The 23,196-nt window shown below is 36.8% G+C and overlaps 1 protein-coding gene across 1 annotated transcript in view; it reads right to left on the bottom strand.

Moving 5' to 3' along the window:
• PCLO (piccolo presynaptic cytomatrix protein) overlaps positions 1-23,196 on the bottom strand; it is a gene marked incomplete at its 5' end in the record, with an annotated part of 357,264 nt that overhangs the window by 131,440 nt on the left and 202,628 nt on the right. The window contains 2 exons of the mRNA XM_026868016.1: positions 14,538-14,619; positions 21,040-21,176. Of these exons, the coding sequence (XP_026723817.1) occupies positions 14,538-14,619; positions 21,040-21,176 (219 nt within the window). The remainder of the gene's footprint in view (positions 1-14,537; positions 14,620-21,039; positions 21,177-23,196) is intronic.

A 23,196-nucleotide genomic window follows, 5' to 3' on the forward strand; every position in this document is an offset into this window, starting at 1 on the left:
CTTTTCTTTTCTTTTCTTTTCTTTTCTTTTCTTTTCTTTTCTTTTCTTTTCTTTTCTTTTCTTTTTTTCTCAATTTAGAGAAAATATTAATAAAATTGAATGGCCAACAGCTTTTTTAGTTTTTGTCAATTAACCTATTTTGTAACTTTCAAAAGGACATTTTACCTGTCATTTGATATCCTTCCAGACATCACAAACTATTTCAGTGATGCATATTCATTACATATATATATAACATCTATATTATATGTATATTAAATAGTGACCAACACCTTGACACTAATAAATTCTGTCACTGGTGACTTGGCAAGCATCACTGCAAAGGTATTTTAACAATTCATCATTCTCTTTTCTTAATTTCACTGTTAGATACTTTGTGTCCAATTAGACTTATTTGTTCTGAGCTTGTGTAGCTCGGTGTATCCCAGATCACTATGAAATCATATCCCCTTGTATATTTTATGGTGTCACAGTAGCAACACAGCAGAAAGACTCTAATTTATTTTGCTGGATTAGGCTGACCTTAACCTGAGCTCTGCAATTACAATTTGGTCTTTTTTGTCCATTATGGAGATGATAAAGATCCGATTGCTGCCAATCTGTTGTTATTCCTCTGGTTACAGGGAAGCTCATGAAATCTTATAGTCTTTTTATTGCTTTGCTGAGCAGCTCAAATACAGCCATTAGAGTATAAACAGTCTAGATTTCCTGGAACTATTTCAACATCTAAGCAATGATTAGACTTGTCTTTCCAAACAAATGTCAATAACCCCATACATAACTTACAGTTTAAAAAATAAAAAAAGAGCAGAGAAAAACTGAAGACATATCAGGCTTTTCCTGGTGTTGGTGGTCCTGCCTTCACACAGAGGTGTGAATTAAGTTCCCAGGGATGCTTTCTCTTATAACAGTAAATAGAATTCCAGCACTAAATGCAAGGACCAATATTGTTTAATTATTAGGTAACTCCTATTCAGTAGCAACAACTTCAACACTGTCATGAGAATGGAGGCATGTGACCCAGATGCTCTGTGCAAACACTGTTCATGTGCTAACTCAAACAAATATTTCCTCTGGGCTAATTTTTCAAAGCATTAAACCATTTGCCTGTCTAATGAGATGAGCAAAGAAAGTAAAGAAGCAACTAGAACATACAATAGATTTTCAACGATCACACACGAGTTTGTGCAAATTGACATAGGAAACTAACTATGAGCATCAGCAGCAGCTGGACTCTTGTCACAGTTAGATATAGAGATACATTAATTTTTAATAGCCTTTTAGGTGACTGATTTTTTGAGAAAGATACTAAACCCCACCACTGGCTTGGATTTCTATGATCCTAAGAGCATGCCCTTCAAGATGGTAGTTGAATATCACTGTTTATTCTGTTTCTGGAAAACCATGTTTGTTTTATCACCTTTGTCTATTATGTGCTTTGAAGTTGAAACTATACAGAAGTGAAATGGGAAAAACTGAAAGGGGCTTGAACTGCAAAATGCATATGAGGGTGTGAGGAACTGAAGGAGTTAATGCCTCAAACATTCACTGACACAGAAAGCCTCAAGGACAAAATGTGGCCTTTGTGGTTAGTCTAAGGAATTATATATATGCCTAGGGAAGCTCAGAGTGCATTGAGGGGTGCATGGCTGCACTCCCTTGCAACTGTATAGCCAAATCCCCTAGATAAGCCTTGAAGGGGGGAGACATAGGCTGAGTAAAACCATATGTTCGGATTAACGCCTACGCTTTTATCCATGACTATAGTCTTGAAGAAGAGGTAAGAGATTGATAAGTGAGAGAACAACGGACTCCACATGGAGCTAATGAATGTATAATTGCCCAAGAAACAAAATCTGAGGAAAAGATAAAGGTCATAGGAGGAGATCATGACCACTGACTGACTCAATGGGACAAAAGGGTTAATGCACCCCATTCCCCCTCAATGCATGTGCAGAACCCATATTCCACCTTTTTCTCATCTCTCATGCAAATGATTTTGTGAAATACCTGCCTCTCCTTGTCTAGTACGCAAATCAGCTGATAAGATGAATTTTAAAAGGCAACAGGAAACTTTGCTGTGTGTGCACCCAGCACCCAAGATTACCAGACCTGAGACAACACTGGAACCTGGGGTGGGGACTGGATTCTTTAACTCTCTTTGTCTCACTTCCTTTCCTTTCCTTTCTTTTCTTTCTTATGGATTTATTAATAAGACACCACAATGCTTACTATCCTTTTCCAAGTTTAAGTTGCTTCTACAGCAAGTAAAACATTTTAACCAGTCATTTGATGTTGTTTCACCTTAATTTAACCTGAGGCGATCATGAAATCTTTAAGAGCCCTTGGGCTCCCAGTCAGGTCATAACAGGAGGCTACAACACATGTCCTCTGCGTAGTTTGAAATGGAAGATATGTTTAAACCTCAAAATAAAGATTAAGTGTTTTGTTTCAGATCCATGGGCCAATGCACAGATATACCAATGAGAGAAAAAAAAAACAAGTCCAAATATGGTTTTCATCACTTTCTAAAAATTCTTAAAAAAAAAACCAAAACAAAAAAAAACCCACCAAAAAAACCCAGAAGGCTGAATCATAGCAAGGAAGCACAAAGGTGACATTTTTTTGTTCAAAGTCCAATGCTAGCAATTAGAAAAATGCACCAGGATAAAGAATGAAAGAGAGACATTAGGCATAAAAGATTTTGCAATGTGCCAACATACCATGCCATAGCAATGAGAACATATCAGTCAAATCAAACAATAGTCTTCCAATTCTATTTGGTTGTGAACAAAGACAGAGCATACCTTTCTCTTGTTTTCATTTACTAGACATTATCTCCCCATTCCTCCTCCAGCCTTATCTAGACGAGACATATGCTAGGGAGCTGGTAGGCCCTTATCTGTCGGAACAATTTTACACCATGTTCCACTATCTGTATGAAACAGAATTGTCAGCCACAGAAAAAACAATGACTTCTCTTTGGTGAGTTCAGACTTAAAAGTCCTGTAAAGAAACGCAAGCTATTTATTTAAATATTATAGTTGTGAAAAAGCAATCTGGAAAGTACGGAGAACAGACAGAAAAGAAACATGACAAAAAAAGCAAAACCAAGTTAGATCAGGTGCTTGGAAAGCGGCAGGAAAAGTAATGTGTATAATCAAATCCAGGGGAAATTTTTATTTGTATTATTACTCCTATGTGATTCTCTGGAATACGTAACATGATGGTCCATATCAGAGCTTGGTTGTCTAGATAGGTACAATGTTTTCAAAATTGTGCTCAGGAGAATTGTTTTGGTGCTTTCTAATGAAATTAGCTTAAATGAAGTTGTTTCCTAGAAACACAATTAAGCCTACTTATTTATTCCACCTCCTGGCCATTGGCAATTAAAGTATAAAATACATCTGAAGCCAAAATCTGAGCTGATGAAATTCAGATATATTTCAGTTGTTTTAATAGCACAGCATTGATTTATATCAGCTGCAAATCTGCTTCATACTGATTTGCACACTGGTTATCATCTTGAAGGATCATAAAGTGCTTTAAGAATTAGCATCTTGGAACACTTATCTACTTGAAAACAAGATACAGGCCTCTTCTTTTTGGATGATCTGTCACATCAGAGTACTCAGCTGTCATCTATGGAAGACTGTAGCTTTAAATCTATAAAAAAAGTCTGTAGGCACTGAGATTCAACTGTGTTTATTGATAGAAACCAGTGGTTCAACAGATGCCACTGACACCTGAACTTTGTTTAAAATGCTAATCTTGATCTCTCACATCCTTATCAGCTTTGATGCTTAAGAAACAGTAATAGATTTAATGTAAATATGATATGATATACTGTAATATGTAAGATCTATAGGTATATGCTAGTTATATGTGCATAAACATATGCATTATATCTAATGCATATATATAAAAACATGTAATGCATAACGATATGCATAAGCAAAGCATAATACAATGCATAAACAGTAGCCTCTAGGAAAAGTGTAGTTCCCCATTAAATGCAAATAAACAGTCACTGCTTCACAAAGTGGCTGAACCACAGACTCTTGGAAGCTGTGAGAATATTGCACTGTGTTTACTCTGGCCTTATATACTTAAATAACTTCTGTCAGAGCCATGATGAAGGGCTAAACAAACCTTAAGTCTGCCCTAGTAAGACTGTTCTTATGTTAATATATTCGGAAAAAATTTACTATGTTCAATGAGTAACAGTGCTGATTATTACACCCTAAAAGCCTTGTCCAGGACGTTGTGTAGACTTGTCCAACATACAGTTACGCTAAGAAGGAAGGAAGAAACACATTCCTCGCCTTTACTTTGCATTAATCCTCCAGTAATCATGATGCTGATATTTGGGGAGCACAAAGGCTGTATCTATCGTAAATTCTTTTTACGAAGATGGTGAACTGGAGGACAGGGTTAGGAGGAAAAAGAAACATCACTCTGTCCTAGCACCTACTGGACAGTAGTTCATACTATCTATGCAGAGTACTGATGCTATCTTCAGGTAAGATATGCTGATGGTGACACTCTTAAACATATACATAAATGCAGACATAGTGACCTTATTCACTGTAGAGCTATATTCTGGAGCACTTTGAGACTTTTTAGCAAATGCTAGAAACACCATTCAGTCTTGGTATTATCATCAGGACTGCATTAGTCAAAGCATGATCTTCACCATTCTCCGTCTGCTCTAAATTTTCTCTCCCTCTGATCTGAATTTTCTCTCCCTTTGTCATAGTATTCTTGTCCACACAGTTCTACAGTGAGAAGGCCTGTATCTAATCACATACATTCTCCTTTCCATACTAAAATGGAAGGACTTTTAAGCCAGTCACAAAATACTAGTTTTATGCACCTTAATAATTATGGCTAAGTGCAGTGGGCAAAAACATTTTCTTTAGTATGAACCTCCCCTGTTTTAACTTATGCTCATTGCCTCTCATCCTACTGCCATGTGCCTGTGAAGAGCCTGGCTCCCTCTCGATAATAAGCTCACTGGTATGGGATGACTGCTATTAGATCCCCCCAGAAACCATCTCCTCTTCAGGCTTAACAAGCCCTGTTGCTCAGCTTCAGGGCAGGTGCTCCAGCCTCAGCCACCTCACTGGTCCTCTGCTGAACTCACTTCTGTTTGCCAATGTCTTTCTTGTGTTGGGTGTGGGGTGGGACCAACATTGATCACAGTGTCTAGACAGTCTGACAAGTGCTGAGCAGAAGGGGACAGTCACTTCTTTTGATTTACTGGCATGCTCCTGGTAACACAGCCCAGGGTGCTGTTGGCCACCTTTACAGCTAATGCTATGATGTGCAGATGGCTGTCTGGATACCTCCCCGAGAGGCCTCTTCTGCAGACCTGCTCCCCAGCCAGTCGGTCCTCAGCTGTGGCACTGCATAGGGCTCTTTCTCTCCAGGTACAAGATTTGTATTTGTCCTTGTTCAAATCCACAAGGTTTCTGTTGGCTCCTTCCTCCAGCCTGTCTTGGTCCTTCTGAATGGCAGCCCTGATCTCAAGCATATTCCCATAAATTGATGTAATCTGCAAATGTTGTGGGAGCCTACTCCATTACCTCCTCCATGGCACTGATAAAGATATTAAATGGTCCCATGATAGGGTCTTCTGTGGTACTTTACTTGTTACCTGTCTCCAGGAAAAGCACAGTCCATTAACAACCACCCTCAAAACCCAACCATCTAACTAATACAGTTGCCCAGACATCCCGTCATTTACATCCCAATTCCAGGCTCAAAGTTAAAGTAAGAACATACCTCACAGTTTACTGCAATACCAGAATTTCAGTGCAGTTTCACAAAACTTTAGATTCTTATGAGGATGAATCTACCATAAAAGACAATCTTTAATCTGTCCAGCCAATATGTCAGCCAATCGTTCATGGCTTCACTGCCAAAAAAATCAATTTTTGTGTTATTCTTAATGCTACAGAAGTTGCTTTTAGCTCAAACATTTTATTAATGTTCTTCTCAATCAGAGGGAAAAGTTGAATAGATTATATTGATGTTTCCCACATATTATGAGGCAGCCCTGTCATCAGAGGAAAGGATTTACATAAAGGATACTCTGCTGGCATATCACAACTTACTTGGTATGTTATGAATCTGGCATATTAGTGATGTCTTAGAAACTATTATTAAAAAATAATAATTTAGTCCTAGGTGAATGGAGTGAGCTTTGTTAGCAGTTATCTTAACACCTTGGACCAAAACTTCAAATCATTAAGTTTTATTTAGCTGTTATGGAAGAGGATCTCCAGCTTTTGAAGCTATTTACATTTTGTTAAGAATATACCAAGAAAAGACTTGAGGATTCTGCACATAATTTCCCTCTACTACAACTCTGTGCGTTGATCTTGTGTTAGAGACTTTGCACAATGCCCTGGTATTACAGATTCATACAAACTGTATGTATATTCATACAAACTGTAGATAGGTGTTGATTTATTTATGTAATTAATCAACCTTTAGGATTTTTTTTCAATAAATTTCTTAGAGCAGAGCAAATCTGCCCAATATTTGTGCCAATGTGTGTTGGCAACAGTTAAATAGAAGCTACTTCACTCTATCAGTTTCTCTGGGACATGGGACACCATGGGGAGCGTACATGCCACGGGGAATATTGATGGCTTTTGGTTAACATTTGAGGAATCTGTAGGAAAGATGACACTGCTGCACTTAACAGTCACCCAGTAAAGCTTCTGTACACTGGATAATTCCCCTTAAAGGAAAACCAAATGAATATTTCCCCAAAATGACTCTCCTGCACAAAGGAATCAACTGATACATTTTTGCGTATCTGTCATGAATGGGGATGATTTTTTTGAACTATAAATTGCAAAATAACATTCTTCCAAAACAAGTAATGCCTGTGATCATTTAAGGCTTTGTAAAAGATTCTGAACTTTCCTTCTTCTCTCAAAGAGAAAGACATTATCTGGTTTTGGTGCACAACTCATTAAAAGCATTATGATATTCATATAAATTACACAGGAATTGTAGTTCCTCTGTTATTAAAGTTCAAATTAACTTTTGACTTATTGCTTGGAAAAGATCCCAAACTGGCAACAGCAGAGACAGAAGCTCATGGTCTATTCTCAGAAGAGGTGTCACAGTGCAGCTGTTCAGACTGTCCCCAGGAAGGAGTGTGTCGCCATTTGACAGTTCATTTCTTACAACCATTCAATCTGTGGATACAGGGTACAGGCTAGCTTTGTGTTTCGAAATAGGAATTTCTTCTAAGAAGCATGTTGAGACCTTCAGTTCATTGCACGTGATATTTCCCTAATGACATCAGTCACTGATGAATGAAGTTAGCAATTGTATCCAATATTTTCTCATCTAAGTAGAGTTTAAACTCACGTCTTCAAGTAACGAAGTGTCTCACTTGTGTTGTACCCATATTAGGCTGGTAATAAAATAATAATAAAAAAGAAGGAAGCAACATAGAAAAATAATTTTTCCACAAGTGGGGCAGTTGACAAAATAATTTTTAGATGTTTCATTTCTCTTTCTTTAAAGAATAGGCATACATCTCATAAGACTTGGTATGTCACATCTTATTTGTGATATACTCATTTCATGTCTCACACAAAATGAGTATTTCTTATAATAACTACTGCAAAAGTAAAACATCATAGGAATTAAAGTGCATAGTAATTTACTAGTCAGCTTGCTGTTTGTTGAAATCAGCCCTTCAAAATGCAGGTTTTTTGTGACGGGGATAAAGTTACTTTATTTACCTGCAGAGCTTGTTCCTTTAAACACTGCAGTCTTCACTTCTGTATCAAGAGAATGATAATTTTTTTCTACACACTAGAAGCTGTCAAATGAGGGACATTTTCAGTGTTTTCTGAGAAAATGGTATATTCTCACACCAATGACTACTGCTGTCCAAGATATCAACAAGCAGCAAAATAAAAGCAGTTTTTACAGAAAACATTTCTGATCTAACATGCAAATTAGCACATATCTTACCCTTTTGCCTCCCTAAATTGTATCTCTTGTAGAAAATGTGGATTGTAGTGACTAAGAGGGGGTGTCTGACTTTTTGTTTGTGTGTGTGAAGTAAATTCAAGTAATTTTGGAGTGCCTTTCCTCAGACAGCTTTGGCTTCATCAGCCTTGACTGTCTAATGTCAGCTTCACTCCCTTTCTTGATGAACATATTCAGGAATGAGAACACTTTCTGGCAAAATTTAGGTTATTTAAAGAAAATTTTACTGAAAATTTTGCCTCACCCAGCTTCTTTTTACTGAAGTAAACCAGCAAACAAACATGCAGGTATTGAGTGCGTATTACCTACAGACAATATTAAAGTGAAAAAAATTCAGAAACACAAGTTTCACTTGACAAATGCTGCACCTCACTTAGCTTGGTGCAATGATTCTATGTGACAACCACAAACTCAGAGGACCCTAGCAGTGCATGAGGAACATCTTTGTGTCAGTGACCCACAGAATCAGAATGACTTAACCTCAGTCACCCTCATCCAGACTGCCTGGGAGTGTACACCTAGTGCACGTCAAAGACCCACACAAATCTGTGATTAGGTCAGTAGTGAATGGAAGGCAATCATTCTCAAAATGTTCCAGCACCCTGCTCTGGAAAGTGAATCTAACTCAAATAGACATTTGTCTCTTGGTGATGAGGAGCAATGTGATCCTTTAGACAACCAGTCCTCTACAAGTCTTTAGATTGTTCTATAGCTTCTTTGTAAATAAACCGTATCTGTTCATGTCACCGAATTTAAGATCTAAGACAAAAATCACAGTCCAGGATAGTCACCTTATGCTCCCTTTATTATAAACAATAGAGGAAAATAGCCATATCCAAAAGGTGACTTATATAAACTACTTCAACCTCCAACTGACTGCCATTTGTAACTGCCTCATTCTAGTGTAATTATTAAACCTATGCATATTTTTTGATAGCCAATATGCAGAGAAGGGAGCACAGGCTCTTCATTTTCCTCTGGGAGTTGTTAAGATAATTTATTCTTAACCTCAGAAGTGAAACCTTAAGCAGACATTTCTGAGTTAGTAACTATTTCTAATGTCCTTGACAAGTTGTCCCCCCAACGATATGCAACCCTAATGTCTCATCTTCTAGTTCTTCATGACAAAATGCTGATCTGCATTACTTATCTCCAAAACAGAGTGATTTCTGGTTTGGCTTCTGTGACTCTCATTCCTATATGCCATTCTCATTTCTATTGCTTTCCATGGGAACCTGGGGGCCTGACTGAACCCTAACATTCAGTGTTGCAGTTTTTTTTCTGCAGATTTTTCTGCATGAGAGGTATGAAAGCAAATTGTATCTTGATAACTATCAGACACATTGCCCTCTCAATCACCTCCACGCATCCTAAGATCTTATTAGACATCCTTTAACAGACGTTCATACACTGAAAAATAAACAACCACGCTGCCAAAAAGGGTTAATGGAAAGTATTTTAAATACACATACTAATGCTTTTTAAATTAATTTAGAGAGAAGGCACATAAACATGGAATATATGGTCTGTATCTCTACAAAAGATTTCTAATAAAAACAAAAGTTTGTTTGTGGTTTCTTCATTTATTTTTATTTTTTAATTTAGAAAAGCTGAATGGTATTACGTTCTTTCTAAGATTGCTATTAAGACAGAAACAGACATCTCTCCTTCCCTTTGTTTCCATTCCTGTCCTCATTTACTGCCACATGACTTCACTGGAACATCTCTGATGTTGTCTGGCTGTAACAGGTCTGTCCCTTTCTGTTTATGGGTTTTTACCTTTTGTGTCATGTTTCTGATAAGGAGAGAGTGTCTGAGGGAATGATGGCCATTAATTAGGGATTAAATCCTTCCCCAGTGACAAGTGAGTGTTAGAGGAGCCTAAGTTTTTTTTTTGTGCAAAGTATTAACTCAGTTCTTAAACCAAAGAAACAAGATAAGTAATCCTCTAAGAAAAGAGTATGAGGACAAGAAGTGGGTTACACTTCTCACCCTCTGTCTTTGACTACTATACCACATTCAACACAGACTGTGACTATATTAATGTATTTTTGAATTGATTAGTAATCACATTTTCACTGCATTTCAGTATTTTTCTGGAACTTGCAGGTGAAAGAACCTTAAATATATAGTTATTTATTTAGAGACTATCTATAGCAGTGAGGGCTTGATAGAGGAAGGCTTCAAATCTCTTCCGCTCTCAGGATAAGTACCCCATGAGCTGGCATGCTGCAGAATTGTAGTGTTTGTGCAGAAATTAATAATCCTTATGGAGATTATGAGGCATCTCTGACGTGTGTGCAGTGTTATAGCTACCCTGTCACCCTCTTAGACATTTCATTGACATCACTGCTGAAGTGAAGATTAGGTACGCAGTCTTCTGCCCACAGTCTAATTCTTTTTTTTTTTTTTTTTTTTTTTTTTTTTCCTATCTATCAGAATTGAAGAGGATGTTCCACAACATGGACAGTCTGGCTGCTCAAAGGTACATTTTGCTCCCTGGAAACACAGAATACCTTTCAAAAGGGAAAAATTACTTGTGAGTCACCCTAAGTGAGGCAAAGCAGCAAAAATTACCTTTGACTGAGTGTACTCATAGTACCTATAGACCTACTGAGATGTGTCTGCCTTGTTGAGTTTTCACCCAGCGTGCCTAAATAGCTTTCTGATCAGGAATAACACAATCTAAGTTTTTATCTTTGCAATATTTCCAAAGGTATTGCCAGTGCTTTCATTACCCTCAATAGCCACGTTCTCTCTTCACTTTTTCAAATATAACAACGACGTGAAAAAACAGAAGAGAAAATGCTGCAGGACAAAACAGTGCTTATGCTGCTATGCTAAAGGATCCAAAAGGGATTCTCAGTGAAAACAAACAGCAAGTTGTTTCTGGAGTGCTAAATACTGCTGTATTACCATGCAGTGATCACTGCCATCATTACTTTGGCACATCACCATAACCATGAAGCCAATTTTTTTTTTTTTTTTAATTGAAAATATTTAAAAATCTTTGCAGAGAAAATCCTTGGCGATTCCTTCACATCTATCAGCATTGCCTGAGAAGGGGTTATTGCATACCTTGAAAAGAAGAGCTGTTGAGTTTTAGATGATGGCATATGCTAAAGTAACAAGAAACCTCAAGAGAGAGGCCAGCTAGCAAGTAACATTTATTTTTCATACAGAGCTACTGTTCTCTTGCCATTTTGGCCCAGTTCCTTGTTCCTCAAACACCTCATTCACATGCTAAAATTTGCAGTAAATGTTTTTGTGTGCAAAATTATGACAGATTATGTAAGAGGCATCAAAGGCATCTGTACCTTAATCAAAAAAAGAAATAAACAGAATGCATGTATACATAGTGACACAGTGTGAATTTTAATTTATTTGGGACTACTCTTATTATTGATATTCATAATATGACAATGTCTGGATCTATAAGCAGGCAGCAACCTCCATTATGGTAAGTATGTGATGAAATCTATAGAGTTCAATTTATAATGGTGGTACTAGGATGAAATTCAAGCTTGCCCTATAGTTACAGCTGTGGTATAGCTGAGTATCTGAGCTGGCCAAGCATATGCCATCATTAATGCCTGGAGTGGCCCAGGAATTCCCCAGTGAATGAGGTCAAACCACTAGCCAGCTTCCCAGCAAAGCAGCTAATCAGCAGTTACAGGAGATCTCCAAATGGGAATTGTGGAGATTTGAGACATTTCCCAATGTAGCTCCTGCTGTGCACACACCAGTTAAGATACACATTGTATACTTAAGATGTGTTCATTAATTCCCTGAGAGGAAAATCTGTCAGCATCAGGCACCTCCCCAGGCAGATTCTGCTGTTGAACTGACCAAACTGCCTGTAGATCATTTAAATCATCAGTAGAAACAGTTCTTGCATGTGTAGAAATGATCACATAGGACAGGCTTTTGTGCATAGTTAAGACAGAGGATGTTTTGTACATCCTGTAAGGTAATCAGAAACAATGGACCAAAAAAAGATCAACTGTCTTGTAAGAATCCAGCAACACAACAGTTCAGGGAGTGTTGTCCAGTACAGATGAAGATACTACTGCTGTTTTCATGGAAGGATCTGACTCCCGATGTGAGCTTTACTGAGGGTTGTTCTCTATTATTTTTTTTTTTACATACACTCTTCCTGTGCCTATGTAGCAAGTATAAGGCAAACAGTTAAATAAAATGATTCAACACCTTATTTTGGTACTTTTGATAAGAAAGAGAGGGGGGGGGGAGAAAGGGAGAGTAGAAGAGAAGATGAAGGGAAGAAACAAAGAAACAAACAAAGAGAGAGACAAAGAAACTAGCCAGCCAGCGAACCAACCATGGCATCTAGATGAATATTCAATAACCTTGTAGTGAGGTAGCTGTGGTGGTGTAAGAGTATATATTTAATCTACCAATATTTTAGGTAACGTTTACTGTATAATAGATTTCTAAGTCTGCCTCTGGCTAATATTGTCTGGTTAATAAAAAAACTTGCTACTAGTTTCCAGATAATGTTTAATAAAAATTGAATTTTTATTAATGGCTCTGGGAGAGGTCATTTGGAAAGCTGGAGGCTAAGGAGAAAGCACTGCACATCTAAAGAGAGTTTCCATTTACCTTAATCCTTCAGAGACTGAGAGAGAGGAAGGAAGGGAGGTACAAAGTAGTTATGGTACTTCAAAGATAAACAAGGAGTGAGAAATACAATTTCTCCTGGCTTGGGTTTTCCCTGTCGGTACGCTATTCCACCTTTGGCTCTTTTCTGTACAATTTGCATTTAAGCCTTGTCATATTTATATAGAAATCTATATGTACATCATACACAAGTATGTCTGTGCAGGTCTCTAAGGACATATCTGGACTAAAAAACAAAAGTATGACTGAGCTTGTAGACACGTAGCCAAGCTGTCTTACTCAATTAGAATTTAGGTATAATACAGCATGGCTACTGCAGTGAGCAATCTCAGTGTGGGGTATGAAACCTTAGCAGGATCCTGAGCAAATATTTGATCCTTTCTGATCTCATGTTGTGCAGGGCATTAGTAAATGGGAAGTCAATATCCACACCTTGGTTTTACAGTCATCACTTATAAGGCATATGCCCTGATGCTCAGTATATTCCTGTGGTTGCCAACACAAGTCAAGAATTTGGAACTGGCATTTTACATTGCACAAGGGTAAGTATCTTTACAGAAGAGAGCAGGCCTTCAGCAACATTAAATCACAAGTTATGTACAGTTGTGTGGTTGTAATTCCACTTGTTCTTGAGGAAGAGAGCAGCATGGATCACAGAACTACTCATCACTCCACAGGGCAAAATCTGCACCAGGATGTCAAGGAGCCCGTCTGACCTGCAAGGGCCCAGGGCAGTGAGGGCTGACACACTGATGGACACAGCAGCTGTGTTCAGACTGTGCTTCATGGGAGGAGGGGTCTTTCTGCATCCTGAAATCATCAGTGGGTGTTACGCTGACTAGCTAGAAAATACTTCATGATATATACAGAGCATTCAACACCCTAAATATGAGGTGGATACTGGGGGTGGAAGTGATCAAGATTTTACAGCGAGAAACCCTGTGAAAACAATATTTAGCAATTCAAGTAAGTTCGTGACACTTTCTACTTAATGCTCGAGGGAACACCAGAGCTGGCAGTCGGTAATTGCTTCTGCACAGAAATAGAGTTTGACACACGCTATTAGAATTTTTTAAGTGAGTTAAAAGAAAGTCTGATGGTTTCACGACAAAACTGCTTAAAGCATGTACCTCTGAAAAGACAAACAGCATATTAAAAAAACCTTTGAGTTCCTTATCGGTATTAGACGTGAGAAAGAGTGCAATTCCAAAAACTCAGGCAGACAGGCCTTACCTGTGCTAGATCTTGTCACTGTCAGCCTTTTACAATTTGATACATGAAAACATCACACTGCATTCCTGCTCCCAGTATGGGAGGTGAATGAATATAACCTTTGCCACTTTCATCTCCTTTGCAAGCAGACTCAGACTTACACGAACATTTGTGTTAGTGTTAGGGAAAAGAGAATAAATCTGAAGTCCTGTGATAAATGTCTCCACATGAAGATATCACAGAACAATGGGATCTGATGGTTCTGCTATCCCCCTCGGTAGAACAGTTCTAGTACAGAAAGGATAAAATTCTCACTTCTGTACATGTGATACACTTACACAAGCTTATTTTATAGAAGCTTCTCATAGAGAGAATATAGAGTTATATAAAAAGCAACAGCAAAACAGACTGCTCATATCTATAACACAACAGATTTCCCCTCTGTTTTTAACGTCTGTAGGGCTTATGTATCTTGAACAGATGCTGTGACCTTTTTTTCTGCACTGCTGCTTTCTGTTATAACTAACTAGCAAGATTTAAAATGACCACTAAATTTCCTGCTGCATATGACACAGGAACTATTTTTAATATTGCAAATCTATTACATGATTCATGCTAATCAAATTAATTACCATGTGGCATAGAGGGTTGTGGGTTTTTACCTGAAACCGTGTGATCCTTTGGGTCTCTCAGTAGTTTGAGCCTTGCATGAGGGAAAATGTACTGCAGGGGCTTCCCATTTATCTGAGAAACACAAACATGCATGTCATAAAAAGATGAAACAACATCAACTGTATCAATAATTTTCAACATCTGAAAGAGAAACAAGCAAACAAACTTATTTCATCCAGGGAAACATCAGAACTTCACAATTCAAACACTCCCCAAGTGCCAAGACATTTGACAAACTGCAAAATCCTTAAGGAGAATGAATATTTGCTTCCATAAAGCCAGATTCATTTTGAACACACTGAGAGTAGTATTGACTCTAATTGATCACAAACAAAAAGGACATAATGGATTTGGAAGTGGACAAGTACTCCAGAATAGATCAGAGCTTGAGATCATGCAGACTTTATGATTTATCATGGCATTTTGCCAGAACATAGGGTCTAATATTACCAGAAGTGTATAAAGTGCCATGTGACTTCCACACTTATGGATAGAGACATTGCTATGTTTTTAATTACATTATCAGAATTCAGCAAGTGTAATGTAATAGTAAAAATAAAGTCCTTACCACGTGTAGTTTACATAAAACTGAAAAAAAATATGGAATAATGTATCTAATTTTTAATTAAATATAAAAGATTACAAAGTAATGCAATTCAAAAGAATCAGTATGAACACATTTGAACAGTTCCTTAGCAAGGATCCATTTTGGTGGGAGCAATTCAATTTAACTGAGTAACATTGCAGGTCATAAACTTAAAAACACTTTTTAAAAAAAAATTTTATTGCTGTATCTTATCTTTCTCTAGCAAGATTGTTTTTTTTTTGAAAAAAATAATAATCCAAGAATATTCAATGCCATATTGTACATGATTTGCTGACAAATATTTCAGAAAATACAGACCATCTCCTACTTCAGTTTATTTCTTCCTCATTACTTTCACTTCCAGAATTTTATGATAAGTATAATTCTTGGCGATTCATATAGTTATGAATAAATGCATTGAAGTTTATTAGCATTCAGGGTAGCATATTATTTTTTATTGTTGTTGGGAATCAGTAGTTAACCGAACATGTCATTAGGCATTTACCCTCAGAACAATATTTGAGTGAAAGTGTCAGAACACGTAGGAAAAAACAGTGGTATATTTGAAACCTCGTACAACAAAAATTATGTTGTGTTTCCAAGTGTTCACATCTAACTTTCACAAAAGGTGATTTCTCATCACCTGAATATACACCAGGGGGTCCTTCTAAATTACTATTTCCCCAGTTAGCCCAGTGAAGACACAGAGGGACGCCACTGAAGTCACACAGCCATGACAGTGTAAATCTGAGCTATGCTGCAGGTCTCTCCACTGCAAGGTTGCAAGAATGAAGGACATGTAAGTCCCCAAACCCAGATCTAGGTCACAGGGCAGAAGGTGACTTGATCCCACTTATTTGCTACAAAATCCACAGATTCCTTGTCCTTGTCATGAAGATCCTTTTCTCACCTTTCTGGGAGCATTCAGTACAGTCAAATAATAATTCTTGCAGTTCAGCACTGGCAATGCCATCCTCTTCTGATCACAGACACATACTGACTCTGGAGTGTACCGTCCCTCCTATTGTGCCCTCTGAGCTGACTCGGGTCACATTTTTCTGCACATAACTCAGTGGGCCCTTGGAGGTTCCATTCAGGTGAGTTAAATGAAAACTGGACCATAAAGCATTCTCTCCAGGAATTTAAACTCTGGTCATGTATTACATGTTATTAGTCAGCTCAAAGATCCTCCAAAAAAATTGAATAAATGGCAAATAAATGTGCTGAAGTTTTCTAACACTGTTACAGAAAATCAGTTTAAATATATACTTTATTTTCCCTTTGCTATCTTTATATATTTTGTCTGATAAAAAAAAATTCTATAGAAGCCTCATATAAGGGAATTTTATGTTAAAGAAGACAATTAAGACAAATTTCTTTAGTACTGTATTTAAGAAATAAAATGCATCAAGTATATTTTAGTATTCCATGCAAAGACGATAGCAACAGCTGTAATGTATTGACTGGTCTTTGGATCAGGTCATCAAAGCCATGGGAATTTCTGGTTTTAAATGGTGCTGCATCTCCCCTTCCACCAATATCTTAGACAGGTCCTGACAAGGTGAATCTCAGCAGCTACACCTGGCTGTAGTCCTTCAGGAAATAGTCTTCATGGAAATTTTAGCTGAGTTAGGTATCCAGAAACAAGATGATGGGTACTCAAGGTGTTGGGTGAGATAGTATCTATCCTAATTTCTGAATACCACCAGTACTTGCATGAGCAACAAGGCCTGTAAAAGCTGGCACCAAGAACATCCCTGGCTAAAGTAATCCTGCCCCTTTGAACCACTACCTATCCTCTGTGCAGAGCATGAATGTCAAGTTATCTAGAAATCCTGATGGTGTAAATTTTTCTGTACTGATAGATCCCTGATGATGGATATAAAGAAGTGTTGAAGAAAAGCTTAACAAATATGATGTGCCTGTTCATCAACAAATTGCAAAGTGAGCAGCCTCTGCTTCTGCTATTAGGTTAGTACAGAACTCTGGCTTTTGATTTAGAAGTCATTCTGGCATGCAGTGAGAACAACACTTCTGGGTGACTACAAAATGAGAAACTGCCTGTTAAATTCCACCTTGAATTAGAGGGTGGCAGGTGAACAATTCACTCATTAAATTAGATATTTTAACAATCATACTAAATTTGGAAATGTCCTATTTCGCATTGTAGTTCCAGAGAAACTGAATCACAAAATGCCTCCCCCCACCCCCGCCAAGCCTCAGAGAAAGCAGTTTACTACAAATTAAAATTAAGTCTCCTTGCTAGTGGGAAAACAATCAAAACTAAGCAGGATGGACTTAAAAAATGTGGAAGAAAAGTTTGCAGGTACCTTTCTGGATCTCTCCCACAAACAGTATTTTCTCATTTTAACCTCAGTGCTCACCTTATTTCCCATTTTTTCATAATTACCAAATATTCAGGTGCCACTGGAAAGGTGTGACTTAAATTTCAAGGGAATGGTACAGACCCATGTACCAAGACAAGCATATACTTTTTGAGGGCCTTTAGAAATAGGAGATTAACATTCGAAAGGTTGCGTCTCTAGAGCCCTTGCTTTCTTTTTGTGATTAGAAAACTGTTGCCAAAGCAAACTGCTGACAACACACAGGTTTTATGATGAGTTTGGATTTAATTATTCATTTAGGGCTTAAAAAGACCCATCTATGATCACTGGAAGTTCTGTATTAAAAAAACCCTCACTGACAAGCTACTTAACTCCTCTTAATATCCCCACTGTCCATCTCCTTATCATGAACTCTTACTCCCTTGCACCTCCTCCTATTGTTCCTTCCCAACCTGGTTGAAACAGCCAGTTTAGCTAAGGATATACAAATAATTTTCATGGAAAGCAGTAACAAAAAAAGCCTTGATGTCTGCAGATTTAAAGAAGCTGCTGGTCAACTGGCAGAAACTAAACAAACTGTTAAGGTCAACAGGGATCAGCGAGAAACTGCAGTAGGTTATGTATTGATTAGGTTTCAACCATGTTTACTCTCCTCGGATGAGCAGCCCAGAATCACTATATGGGGAAACAGCTATTAAGATACTAAACTGAACTGCAATTTAACGTGATTTAAGAATACTACGTAGCACCACAGAAGTTGCTATAGAAACAAATATATTTTACTATTAGCAATACAGTATGTGAGCTTAATCCACTAGGTTATAAGAAATCCATGGAAACCTGGAAGTTCCGGGTTGTTAATCCATTGCATTCTTGTTTCAAAAGCACAGGGCTGTGCTTTATTTAGTACTTCAAATTGTACAAGCTCTGTGGAATGTAATCAAGCAGTTCTGATTTCAGCTAGTGTGGAAATTGATCTTTTACACATGTGAAAAGAATCTTCTGGAATACAAATATTGTAGTGGTCAGTAAAATATTCACACATTTTACAAAGGAGAACATAAAATTGGCAAATTTATAGCCAGTATTTGGAAACATTGGCTGATACATTACAAGCAAATTAGTGCTACTGATGCAAATACTTCATTTTTGTGGCTGGTTTGTGATCAGTATGAGATATTAAAGGAGCTGCAGTGGCTTAATTACTACACTAACTAGGACATTGTTGTCCTAACTGATTTCAGGAAAGCCTCTGCAACAAATAAGGTGAAGGTGGACCTGTTCAGATGGTCAGGATGAAGAACAGTTCACCATTTTTGGCTCCAGAATACATTATGCTTGGACACTACAGCTCTCTGAGCAGAATTGAGTTGTGGATACAGGAAACAGACAGCATGGGACAAAGAAGTCAGTAACTTCTTTGTTACAGAAAAGACAAGCCTTTAGGGAATGTTTACTTTGCATCACCACACTCATTGGCCTCAAAATGGTTGTTTGTTTGGGATTTTTTATAGTTCTAAAATATAAAACGAATGCTAAAAAATAGAGATGTTAATACTGATTTACTTTCTTCTATTGTTAAGTGTTTTACTTTCAGAATTCAGTGTGAAGCTAATGAAAATTTTTTAAATGGCTCTGACCATTGTCATCTTGTCTTAAAGTAATTTAGTTTCTGGATGTGTGTGAAAATAATTTTTCTTTTTAAAGCTATCTCAAATGTTTACAGAATATATTTAACATACACAAGCTCTGAGTAACATTTTGACCAGGTATACGATGCAGACACACTGATACTATTTTGTACTAGTGGGTGAATGACAGTAGATAACCTGGATGGAAACAGAGAAAGGTGGAACTGTCGTAAAGCTTCTCCATCCACATTACCTTTTTTTCTGTGGAGGCTTTACACGGCACCACCCAGAATCATTTAAAACATGTTCACTCTCCAATTTACATCCCAGAAGTTACAAATCCTTAAAAAACTCATTTGGCAAGATTTTAAATGTGGTATCTCTATTTCCCTATAAACATGGGGATATTACAACAACTTCAGGAAAAAAAAAAAAAACAAATTCTGGAACATAATATAGGAAAACAAAAACTCTGAGACCCCTTAACCTTCTTCCTGAAAAAAATTTGATAAAAGTCTTTCAACCAGTCCTAGTGTAGTGCTATTTATAAGAGAGAAAAAACAAAGATTGGTCCTTTGTGACTAGTAACTTGCCTTGTAACTACTTCCCAGAACAAAATCTTTGGAGTTCTAAAAGTTAAATACATCTTACCAACCATCTCCATATCACAGAGCTCAGGATAACAGCAAGTAACAAGGTTGGAGAAACCTGATTTTCAAGGCAAATTTTTAATTTTACCTCATGATGCTGTAGTGGTCAAATAAAATTATGTATGCTCAGAATAATGCATGTTTCTCATGACGACTAAAGTGCTCAGATAGGCATTTTTTAATCTATTTCCAGTGATACTAAGATCTGTGAAAACTCTAAACTGTTTTTTTATCCTGCAATAAAGTAGGTTCACAGAGTAAGTTATTTGAATAGATTCCTCTAAGACTTGTAACTTGTAAAACCCTCTTTCTCAATGAGAAATGGGTAGGATCAGTACAACCTAGGCTGTGTAAATCTTAACACATGCTAAACTAGAGGTAGGAAAAGAGGGAAAAATAGGAATAAATGACAGCCTGTATTGTAAGATATTTGAATGCTTACTTAATAAAATCTACATCTTTATTTCAGTACTACATTAAACCTAATTCTGTTGTCAAATGTGAATTCTAAAATGTAATTCTATTGTCAAATGTGAAAATGCTCACCAGGAAAAAAAGTTCTGAGGGCTGCATGACAGTAGGATATTCCTCTTTGAATGTTATCTGAAGAATTAACATGAACAATAAAAGCTTTTAAATACCACAAAGGGGTCATGCAAGACCTTCTGTTGCATCCATTGCATCTCATGGAAAACAGAGTATAATCTCAATTAATCGGTAAAAATGATAGCTGAAACAGTCAAGAAGATCTTAAATGATCTGAAATATATAAACATTAATATAAAGTGGACATGTGATGGATTTCAATGTTGGCAAGCTTGAAAAGCAGAATATGGTATTTTTCTTTCTCGTTATAATAAATGAAACATTCTACCTGTTAGACTGATAAAGTCTTGCTGATTTATTCAGTAATTGATCACAGACTGTTGGGATTATACTGACCAACTAAAAGTGGGATAAAGTAACTCCTTTCATTAAACTACTAAAAGAAGAGGTTGAATTTATTTTTAAATAGGAAATACCTAATGCATAGATAGTTCTCGTTAGTAGATTAATTCCTTTCAGATATGTTTCAAAAATCAAAAGACAACCTGCAAAATACTGAATTGCAGACGAATGTTACTCTAATTTCATCAAGTACTGATGACAAAGACAGATGCAACTGCACTTCAGATGAATGTAGCTGGAATTTGATTAACCCTGTAGTCCCTTTACTATGCAATAGTATGCAATTGTCAAACATTTATAAAACTAAAGGCACATCTTACTTGACAGCTTACTTGATCTTGGTGTTGACTTGGTGGTCGAGAGTGGGACAACTTCTCTGGCAGCCTTCTGTCAAGGACGTGTCCATTCTCCAAACGAGACTCCCTGGGCTTGTCAAACCAATCTGTTTCTTCACGACGGAGGTGATAGGCTTTGAAAACCAAGGACAGGTCAAATGTTCTGATCCAGTGCTGGGCAAAGGGCATTTATGTGCATTGTGCATAGCAAACATGCATAGTGGTTATTAATTGGCCATGCAGCTAAAGCAAAGTTACAGGCGAGACTTGAGACATTGAACTTAGGCATAATTTAGTGTAAGTGATATATCAAAGTGAGAAGATTCTGTCTATGTCAAAACTATGGATATTAAATAGCAGAAGAAACCCACTGCCAAGTGCTATAGCCATATAATTCTTTCTGGCAGCTCAGAAACACACTGCAGAACTCACACTTTTCTAAAATATCTGATGAAAAAAAAAAAAAAAACAACAACAACAAAAAACCAACAAAAACCCACCCACCGAAAGCAAAACCCCAAAACCTGACCCTCAAAACCCAACCTCCATTAGTTCCCAAACTTCTGAACTGAATATTGTCCAAAATATTTTGGAAATCATCTAGAAGTAATAAGAAAATTGAGACTCCTTTATGAAATCAGTATCATTCCAAATCAAAGAAGATGTGAAGCTATCTACATTCTTTGTAATTCTAAGCAGAAATATTGCAAGTGTTCACATTTTGAACTCCATCCCCCCATTTTGCAGTATGAACCTTTGTGTGTTAGTCAGTTAGTCAGAATGTTCTTTCTGCAATAATTCTGTCAGACTAGTGTTCTTATATTTGCAACAGTTTTAAACCTGTATAAAATCTCTGGTGTTAGACAACCTTGTGGAATCAAATAACACCATTTAATTGAAATCAGTTTAGTAAATACACATATTTATGCCTACTGATTATTGGGTCAACTGACATAGGGTCCATTGGGATCAGAATCTGCCCCTATGTGTTTAATAATATTTCCACTACACAACGTACAGATTTTCATCTACATTGCCCATCAGTGTAAACCATAATAATGTGCAGATAATTAGAATGTAAAACAAGTTTGAGTTTTAAGCTTTAATAAGCAAGATAAATTCGGAATTCAAGGAATGACAATATTTATTTCAGCAATATCACCAGAAATTGCAAACCTTAAATAAGGTCAGTTGTTGCTATAGAAACAAGAGTGAAAGCAATTGTTCCATGACATAGAAGAGAATTTAAAATGAAAAATGGTAGGGTGCATAATCTTCTCTAGTTGCTAAAGTAAACATAATCTAGTTCGTTTAACAAATAGCTGGAAAAAAAGTTTAATGAGAAGGAAGAAAAAGTTATTTTTTCATTACTATTTTATTAAATTTATCCCAAAAGAGAAGCAATATGTATGCATGATTTTGAAAAATAATATTTTGTATGTGGAAAAAACAACATCCTATAGTATATTAGGCCTTTGGACAATTCTTAATCTTGGTTCAGATATTATGCAGTCTCATCCTTCCTAACTGCACAAATTTTATCTATTATGAAATTATTTGAAAATATTATTTAGATCAGCATATATAAATTAATAGAAACATTATTAAAGGCTGATGCTTGTCTGGCTAGTGATTACTTATTGATTAATTGCTCTCAATAAATCATTATAATCTAATATATAATTCCTTTATGCATTACACATTTATTCCAGGTGACTTGCATCTGCACATAGCAGGCTGGTTCATAGCTCATCCTGACAGAACTTTTTCCTAAAGTTTACATTAAGAACCTAACACATTTTTCTAATCCCAGATACTAATGCTCACTATCACAATCTATATCATTACCTGAGCAGAAGAAATAATGAGATTTTTTTTTTCTTCCTGTCTCAGTTGAAATAACTTTTGCTGGATTTTTTCTTTTGAAAAGCCAGAACATATATAGAATCCCATACTGCAGTTCAGACCAGACTACTTTTTATGAAAATGTGATGAATGTGTGTATTTTATATGAAATTTTATTAAGAAGTAATGTATGTATGTGTATATAGACACACACATGCAACACTCATATGTACATGCACACAATTGGTTTTGGCTTGATTAGTTGGGATTTGTTTCGGCTGGAAACCTAAGAACAGCCAAGATGAATCA

Source organism: Athene cunicularia (assembly GCF_003259725.1).
Source record: "Athene cunicularia isolate RWA chromosome 1 unlocalized genomic scaffold, athCun1 chr1_part2, whole genome shotgun sequence".
NCBI classification, from domain to species: Eukaryota; Metazoa; Chordata; class Aves; order Strigiformes; family Strigidae; genus Athene; species Athene cunicularia.